The sequence below is a fragment of the Camarhynchus parvulus genome, chromosome 2 (assembly GCF_901933205.1).
Source record: "Camarhynchus parvulus chromosome 2, STF_HiC, whole genome shotgun sequence".
Classification (NCBI taxonomy): Eukaryota; Metazoa; Chordata; class Aves; order Passeriformes; family Thraupidae; genus Camarhynchus; species Camarhynchus parvulus.
The window spans coordinates 19866998-19876678 of NC_044572.1; the positions used below are offsets into that span (position 1 = coordinate 19866998).

General features: G+C 36.8%; 1 protein-coding gene across 1 annotated transcript in view; it reads right to left on the reverse strand.

The window, feature by feature from the left end:
• The window catches only part of MALRD1 (MAM and LDL receptor class A domain containing 1), a 229868-nt gene extending 225052 nt beyond the window's left edge, over positions 1–4816 (reverse strand). The window contains exons 1-2 of the mRNA XM_030944073.1: positions 4654–4816; positions 3–143 (exon numbers count right to left, since the gene is read on the reverse strand). Coding sequence (XP_030799933.1) covers positions 3–143; positions 4654–4816 — 304 coding nt within the window. The remainder of the gene's footprint in view (positions 1–2; positions 144–4653) is intronic.
• Positions 4817–9681: the final 4865 nt, after the last annotated feature.

Sequence of the window (9681 nt, forward strand, 5' to 3'; positions counted from 1 at the left end):
ACCACTCTCATTCCCATTGTGGTCAGAGTATGGGGGTCCCATCCCAGATCGACCATTTCTTCTCATCCAGCCAGGCTGTAAATTGAATTCAGGAAGAACTTTGCACGGATTGGTTTCAAAATCACAGTTGTTCCAGGAGGAACCTGGATTGAAGCAAACAAACAAAAAATTGAAAGCTGAAAAACTAATGGAAAGGGATATTTTTTTTCAGCATCACTTGCTGTTTAGCTGACATTCAGAAATACTCCGAACAGTGTTTCTGGGAAAAAAAGTGAGAAACACCAGAATGTTTAAATCATGAACAAAGAGAAACAGTGCAGTGGAAGGGAGACAACTGAGAATGAACATTGGGAAAAAAGCCTCAAAGAAGCAACCAAGTCCTTTCTTTACCAAACGAAAACCAAACTCATGCATTTATATTTTATTACTATATGTTCTTTTCATTACAAATATGTGTGTAGTTACCTTTTTTGTAGGAAAATCGCCAAGCTACTATAGTTTATATGCAAAGATTGTTCTTAAAATACACTGCAGCTCTAAGGTGCAAAATTTTTCCAGAGTTCTTGCAGAGAAAAACTAAGACTTAACACCAAGATGTAATCAGAGAGCAAGTTTGGTTTTTTTTTATTCCATGTCATTCAAACAAGAGACACAATGAATCCTCAGAATGGCATAGTGTCCCCACTTGCCTTTCCTATTTCTTATTTCTTCCAGTACACGTCACAGTGTGGTGAGGCAGGAGCATTTTCCCCCTTCCAGATTCCCCTGTAGAGCAGTGGATGTTGGAAAAGGGAGGCAGAACACCTTTCTGGCCCCAAGCCCAGTTTGGTGTATGAGTTCATTCAGGCAGTTTGAGGTGGGTATGGGACCAGATCAATAACTGCTTACTGGGCTGGAGGGACAGGTGTTGGTTTTTCACAGGTGTCCAACAGCCCTTTATGTATCACATCCAAACTGAATGGAAGTGCTTGGATGTGCTTGACAGGCTGGACAGCCCCTTTCCTTCAAGCACTTCTTGTAGTGGTGGAAGGATTTAATAAAAAAAAATAAATTCTAAGTAGATGCAGCTGTAAACAAACTTGTTGCAACCCCAACCCAAGCAGAGTGGCCAGTACTTGGCACTGTCTCCTGATTTTGTGTCCTGTGTGGAAACTTTCAGTTCCCCTGCCCTTTGTCTTACACAGCAGAGGAAGGTGGCCAAGACCCTGCCTTCTAATTGGGATTCTGCCTTCTAATTGGGATTCTAGTTAGACACAGGAGCTACAATGCCTTCTCACTCCCTCTCCAATTGGTGCCAGCTCCAGGCCCCTGCTAATGATTTTGGTCTAGTCTGTATTATCATAATTCACTGGTCATTTTAAATAAAGTTGCAACTGCAGCATTGATAATCACACTACAATGTTCAATTTCATGACTTTCATATTCATATCAGTTTACTGCAACAATTTATTACAAGGTTAGGGGAAAATATAAATAATTCACACAAGCATTCCAGACTCAAGTTAATGTGCAGATTGGCTGAGTCATCAACCAACTTTTTATTGCTGCTTTTATTCCTTAGATCTTTGAGTGGCTAAAGGGCATGTCAGAGGTTCATCAAAAGCACTAACACTACTGAAGTATATCTATCTGCTTGACATTGCATGAAATGCACCAAATCACACTCAATATTTCTTCAAGAATTTTCTCATACCTGAAAAAACAATTCCAAATTAATATGCATGAAATAGCAAGAATTGTAGCATTTAAAATTTAAAAGAAATAATAATTCATCATTATTTTCCAAGGTAATATTCATTTTCACAGAAAATATAACTTCAAAGCAAACCAATGTAAATTTGCTGGAAGATAGATTTACAAAGGTAAATAGAGAGCATAGAGAGGAAAAGTTCAGAAGGAATAAATGTGTGTGATTTTTTAGATAATTTTTGCTGAGTTTCCTGCTAACAAAAAAAGAATCTAAAATAATTTATAAGAAAAAATTCCAAGTCTCACAGGACCATATTACACTTAAAGGTTCTATTTCAAGTGCGCATGTGTATAAAATCTCAGTTTGGGATATTCTGGGACAAAAATATGTAAGAGTATTTAGTTATCATTCATTTCCTGGCAAATATTTTGCAGTATGAAGACCAAATGAACAACAAAAACTGGAATTCCAATTTTTATATATTTCACTGAGGAGTTTCCTTAAATCTGAGCAAAGCCCAGGGAAAAGAGCAGGAACCTGTCACCAACATGAGACCAGGAGCTGGAATCTAAACAGAAAAATAATTTTGCAATAATCCCAAAGCCCAAAAAGAGTGGCAGCAGGAAAAATCTTCAATTTGACTCCTTGATCTGTGTTGTCATGTCTGACAGCTGATTTATCTCCTGAAGTAATCCAGAGCATTATCCAAGCAGTCCCAGCATGCAGTTTGTCCCTCAAAGCCTACTTCTACCCCTCTGGCTCATTCACATGAAATGCAAAATAATTGCATATTTAGGGCTTTTACAGAGACCATAGGCTCATATTATTCTTTGGAGAAACCTTTAATTCTCTACTTTCATATAAGCATTTGTCTGTAGCTGCATTCCCTCAAGAGACAAGTGTAAAAAGCCTCCATAAAAGATAATGGAAGAATGCGCCTCTTGTTCCATATTCTGCAGGCACAATAAAAAGTGTTGCCTGGAATAAATGCCCCTTCCAGGGAAAACAGGAGCAAACACAATGAAGATTTCATGGCTATGCAGTGGAACTTAGCTTACCCACCTCTTGTGCCAGTGATAAAAATAGATGTTAACCTGAGATGTGTTAGACATGTCAGAGAATTCAACAGGCATTTCAGCCATTGCCATTAAATACATTTTTGTACAGCACAGGAAACTTACAAAAATGTACTGATGTCCAATACAGTCTTAATAATTGTCTTATTTGCAGAGAAATAAAAAGCAAGTATCCTAGAGCTGATTTTAGACTCCTGCTCCAAAGAGACCTCTGCATCCTATTTGGATATAACAGGGAGTCCCAGCAAAGGAAGAAAATCTTTGTGTGGTTGGACACACAATTGTAATTTGAAGAACCTGGATTTAAGTTACTGCTCTTTCTCACAGATTTCAGGTGAATTCAGTGATTGGAAACATGCTCTAATTAGCAGGTTTCAGTGGGGACAGATAGATACAGGCTCATCTAAAGACCATCTGTTTTATACTTAAATTTGAAAATCCCAACAAAGATGGTAGATTCTTTTGTTGCATAGTGAGTAGGAGAACTTAAATAAGCTTTCTAGTTAGAATTAAAAATTTTTATAAATCCGAGCTCTTCTTTGGACTCAGAACAAAAATCCTCAAGGAGAAGGACTACCTTATACATCTGTCCTGGTTTCAGCTAGGGAAGAGTTAATTTCTCCTCAGTAGCTGTTACGGTGGATTCAGAATGACAGTGGTGTTGATAACACGCTGATGTTTCAGTTTTTTGCTAAGTCATAGATATCCTATGGCAAGGACAAATTTTTCCCCTTTGTCTCAAGCTCTGCCAGTGAGGAGTTTGCAGGGCTGGCTCAGCTGATCAGAGCCTGGTGCTAATAGCCAAGGCTCCAGGTATGGTCTGCATGTCGGCCATGCACTTCAGTGTTGGACTCAGTGATCCTTGTGGGTCCCTTCCAACTCAGAACATTCTGTAATTCTGTTAAAAAATAAAAGAAAACCAAAACTGGGGCAAGGGGAGCATAGCTGGAAAGTGTTGTGCCCACTATATAAATTGGGGGGAGTTAGCTGGAAGCACAGCTGATCTGGGATCAGGAAGGGGAGGTTTGGCACCAGTCAGTGAGTGGTGAGCAATTGTACATTAATTGTATTTTTTCCTTTCTGTTATCATTATTATTTATCATTATTTACCCTTACCATTGTTTTATTTTACTTTGTTTTTATTTTCAATTAATAAACTCTTCTTATCTCAAGTTTTACTCCACTTCTTCTCCCCATTGCAACATAAGCAAGCGACTGTGTGGTGTTTCATCTCTAGCTGGGCTTAAAAATATGACATGAAATTATTTGCAGCAGAATTTTGTAGTACAGTATTCCAGAAATACTGAAATTCTGATGCAAATTTAGTCTTAGAACAGCATTTAAAATTCACTCTCACCACTTAGATCAATGCCTTACAGGAAATAGCACCAATTGTATTTGTAACCAAATCATGTGACAAAGATTAAGCTAGGATAATCAGTTGTTAATCAGTTCATGAATTCAAGGAAATTGCCACCCTTGTCTAGACAAAAAAAAAAAAAAAAAAAAAGTTGCAGCTTATACCTTGGTCTAGGTATTTTATATTAAATCTGAATTCTATCAAACAAATTTCCCATAAATTAAGGAAAAAAGTATTATTTGCTGAATCTTCATTGAATTTGGATGAGGAAACACTTGTTTTGCAATGTAATATCCATATGAAGACTCATGAGAATCTTGCACTTTACAAATGTTGAAAAAGAAGAAAAGCATGAAAAACCAAACTGAAGCTAGAATAAACTTTTCTTTAAAAAATGAAGAAGGTAAAAAAAAAATTAAAAAAAGAATTCTCAGACATTTTTCAACATAAAAACATGCCCCCAAGTTCCTTCTGTCACATTCGGTTACCAAACTGTATCACACTTCTGCTAAGCCCAGCAGACTCACCTTGTTTCTCATCCCTGCTGTCTCCACAGGAGCTGGTGGAGATGCACACTTCTCCAGGTGCAGCAGAAGAGCCATCCCCACGCTGGCACCCATCTGCTGTGAATGGCTGAGTGTCCCCTGGAGCAAAGCAACACAGCACACAGATGTACAGGAGCCTGTTCATGGGCTGTGCTACTATCCGAGCCCTCACTTGGAAAATAATCACTGAAACTGCCTAGTACTGGTCATGAAGTGCCTTTTTCCAAGCTGTGTTTACACACATCTCTCTGGAAGATGTTTTTAGAACCTGTTTCTTAATCTGCAGCTTACAGGAAGTCACTGCTTCTGCAAAGCAGTCTTTCAACCTCGTGTGTTCTGAGGATAATATTTAACTGAATATAACATTTTATGACCAAAAAATACTGGCGCATGCTATGAAAGTCAACTGTATATCATTAACTTAGTGATTGGATTTATTGCTCAGTGGTTTGAAAGTATATTAGATAAGAAAACAACAGGAAAACAGGGTAGAATTACTAAATGACCAACATCCACAAAGATCTCTATTTGCTCAGAAGGAATTGACAAATGTTTGGAAAGTTTGTACATCAAATGTACAAACAGTTGAGAAATTCAAATTTCAATTGATTTTGCATCAAAGGGATTGCAAATTACTGCACTGATTTCTGTCTCTTGTAGGAGGATATTTTAGTAACACCTTTCACAGTGTTTCAATGATTCACCAAATCACAGTGGTCCTGGCCACACTTTTAGACCAATGACTCAAGGACCTTCAAATGCAGGAGAGGGACTTGGAGATCCAAACAATCAACAGAGCCAACCTTGTGAGAGAATATTGAATCAACTTGTTTAATTCGGCCTAGCATCACATGAAATCAGGGAAATTGTTTTAGTGAAGTAGCTTAAAAACTTTAGATGCCCCAAACCCAGGGATGGAGTGCTAGTAGGAAAAAGAGAAGTTAATTGCAAAATTTGCAAGGCAAATAATTGTGAGAGCTAGACAAAATAAATCTGGCACTCAGGTAAGTATGGCACTCCTTTAATAGGAATAGTGGGATGGAAAAAAATTCCCAAGTGGCAGCTTGTAACAAGTAGCTGATGCCAGCAGGTCTGGAGATTTCATCACCTACAAACTGACAAAATCAAGTCAGGGGAATGCTAGCCCTGGTGAGCAGAAATAAGACAAGATATATCTCTGTGACTAAAGTATGCTTATTGGAATGCACAGGTGCCATAGTATCTGTAAAGAGAAACTCTGCCTGTAGGGGAACAAATAATTTGTATGTTCTGCAGATCTGTATTTTCCTAATGTAAGAAACCCCTTGTCAGGAAACAAAGACTACTGCTCCAACATCACCTGAAGGCAAGAAGTGCAAGGTCTGATGCAACTTCCTATTATCTCCAACACCAGAGGCAGGCACATATTTATTGTGACAAAGGTTTCTGTTCTGCCTAGAAAGCATTTTCCAGCTCATTTAGTTCAACTCCACCCTTTTCATCATTATTTCTGTGCACATTGTTTTAGCTGTTTTATTTTAATGCTTTGTCCTCAGGTCATTGAGCTGTTTGGAAAACTTCCTGATAAAAAGCAGAGCTACGACTAAATTAATTAAGAGCTCCTTGATATATACATTTATATATATATATATATATTCCTCAAGAATACATATCATTAAATTGGTTTTTTCCAGTCTGTAAGTACAGATTAGACTAGAATCTTAAATTAAAGAAAAAACAAGCAACAAAAACCAGAACACCCTATGCCATATATTTTCACATTACTATATTTGTAAAAGCTTAAATATTTCTGCTATTCAGCTGCTTTCAATTAATTTTCTCCAACATACAATATTTTATCTTATTTATTTTTTCCTTTATATTTTCTTAAACTCTCCTCACACTGATAAGCATCACAATATCAGGATTTCCCTGCCTTTCAGCTTTCTTTCATTTTATAAAAACTCCCACAGCATTTTCCCCAACTGTTGCACTTCTGTGCCTGTAGTATAAATCTGTATACAAGTATTCTGAGTCAAAGGGTAATTTTTACAGGAACTGGTTTCCATTTCCAGCTTAATATACTCTAAAACATTCATAACAAGCAAATTTGCATAGCCCAAACAAGTCAAAAACACAATAAAATCTGTTTGAGTGGAAATAAATGAAAAATATATCAAATATTCAGAAATATTTAGGGTGTAATGGTTGGATCTTCAGTGAATAAGGGAAAAAGTGTTTCAGTGAATGTCAAACAGAAAGTGCAAAGCCAAAGTGTCTCATATTTTTGGGAAGTGTTTGGCCATGTATATGTAGGGAGAATTTCTTGATGAGTGCAACAGTTCAGCCCTCTTGTCAGCTAAGAATAAGAACAACAAAGGTTTTTATATTTCTGAGAATCACATAGAAATGGACAAGAAGATGACTCAGAAGCAAAGGACTTTCAGAGAATGTCAAAAGGACAAATACTTTAAGTACTGAACTGGAAGCACCCTGAAAAACATAAGGGAGGCAGAGAGGGAAAAGTATAAAATGGCAAAAAATATGCAAGATGTCACAAAAAGCAGAAGATGGGCACCAATCAAAAGGTATTTTTTAAAGCACTAGAGAAATATTGCAGAGAAAATGAAGACTGAAAGGAAAGCAAGCAAAGCCAGACACTATGTCTATTTCCAAAGTTATTTTAGCAAACAAGAAGTTTTTTAAAATGAAAAGAAAGTTAAAATAAAAAACTGCTTGAATTTACATCAAAGCTGGATTTTTCTGGCTTATCCTAATTCATTTAATTTAAGGCAAGACAAAACACATTTCACTTAAGTGAAAAAGATTGCCTGCTCAGCCTTCAACTTAAGTAAATCTGTTGAAAAAGTTTCAGATACTAAATCTAGGTTTGAAAAGGTAAGTCCTAAAAAGAAGTCCAAAGGCTCTGAAACAGGGCAGAAAAATTTTGCATTTTTGAGACCATTCTTCATGTGAACAGAAAGATATTTGCTTAAGCATAAAATGGATTGTAGTTAGCAATTCTCCTTCAGGTTTCTGTAGAGCCAGTTGTTATCAGTAATGAAACAGAGGAAAGAACTAAAAAAAATGGGATATGAGCTTCACCATCTGAAAACCTGTTCAAATTTTGCTGCAAATACTAACATTCTTTCAGGGAAAAGTCTTATAGAGTAGAATAAAGTCACCCTTCCAGAGTAATCTAAATTTCATTAGGTTTAATATAACTTTAAAATGGCAAACATAATATGCTTCTTTTTTTTTTTTAATGTGATCAGACTGGGGAGCAGTACTGTGCCAGTGTATGAATCTTTAACAGATCTCTCCTTTTCTTCTAATACAAAGTTTTAGTAAGCATTGTTAATTTTAACAAAATCCTCCAAAATCTTTTATGCAAGAGCAATTTTAGCTGACTTTTAATAAAACCAGTAAAACTGTAGTTTTAAAATAATTGCCAAAAATTCAGACAAGAATTCATTTTGAGAGCCCCTTCCCAAAAATACACTATTCATATTATCATATGACCATTCTAATTTTAAATTGCCAAATTGTAACTTAAAGACTTCCGTTGAGTAGCAGAAAGTCAAGCAATCACCATTACCCAAATTGATCCATTTTTAACAAGAATTGCCAGAATTCTTTACTTTGATGTGAAAGGCAATAATTGCACAGCATCTGTTTTCAGTTAAGTGGCACTAATTCAATAGTTATCTGGAAGAATTACTATTGAGGACTAAGATATTCATATATTTGAATAAAAAGATCCTGGGCAAGTGTTCTTACCACTCATCTCCATTTGCTAAAAAAAAATCAGTGAAATCAATTGAGAGGTTAAAATCAAACTTAATCAATTGATCAGTGTACTTCATGAGCACCATAGTTACAACTAATAACATAAAAAAGTCCATAGTATGAGGAAAAGGTGTGAACTGGATATAAGCAAATTGAAATCCTAGATCATTACAGACTGAAAAAATATTACATTTTGGGAAGCAATCTGGGAGCATCTTTTCCATCTTTTTAATGGATAAAATTCAAGAGGAAATCACAGGTGGTGATGAAGAGAAAGTAGAGAAAATATTCAGTGGAAGATAAGAAATCCCTATGTGTACCACGTACTACAAATTGTCTTGCACCTAGAGTTTGGAACAAAACAAAACGCACTTCAATTCTGAACTGTTGAGAGCTGTCGAGAACTGCCCTTCTTTCTTTATACTGCAATGTAAGAACAGGAAAAAAAAATCCAAAAGTAGCTCTTAGTCCATAAAGCAATATACTTTTAGAAAGCAAAACTATTAATTGGCATAAACTCTGATCAGCTAGAAGCATTTCTGCCTCCTGTCTGCTATGTTGCTTCTTCAGAGAAATAAGAATGGAATAAAGATTTTCTCAGCATTTGCTTTGGTCTCAGCAGACCAAACACTTCAGAACATCCTGTTCCCTTTCTTCTATCACATCATTCTGCCAAGCATTTTGGTTCTGTTCTCTCCTATAAGCAGCTCCCTGGTCCTTGCAAGGGACACAGAGCAAGTGGCATCATCTCACAGGAGAGTGAAACCATAAGGCAGAGGACCTGATGCATTATTGGTATGAACTGTTGCATCACATTTTGTGTTTGTGTTTTTTTGTGTTTAACTCAAACTAGCTCCAGACTGGTCCCATGGAAGAAACACCCACCAGTGGCCCAGGACTGTTAGATGTGCTCCCAGAGTTCACCCTCTGCTCTGGTCTCATGCAGGGGCATCCACTGCACACTCTCTGTGGCTGCCCTGCTTCAGGTCACAAGTGTGCAGGAGTTGCTGGAACATTTCTTTCAATAATGCAGCCCTCATAGGAACCAAAATTTAAACATGTCAAGCATGCTTAGCATCTCTTGGAATAAGAGCTGACCTTCCCTTCATCCTCAAGGAACATAAATAAAAATGTTGCAGCACGCGTCTGTGTCAGGTAATAATTAGCATTGACTCTATGAATCTAGAAGGCTGATCAATCACTTTATTATACTATACTTATTAAGAAACTCATCATCCTTAC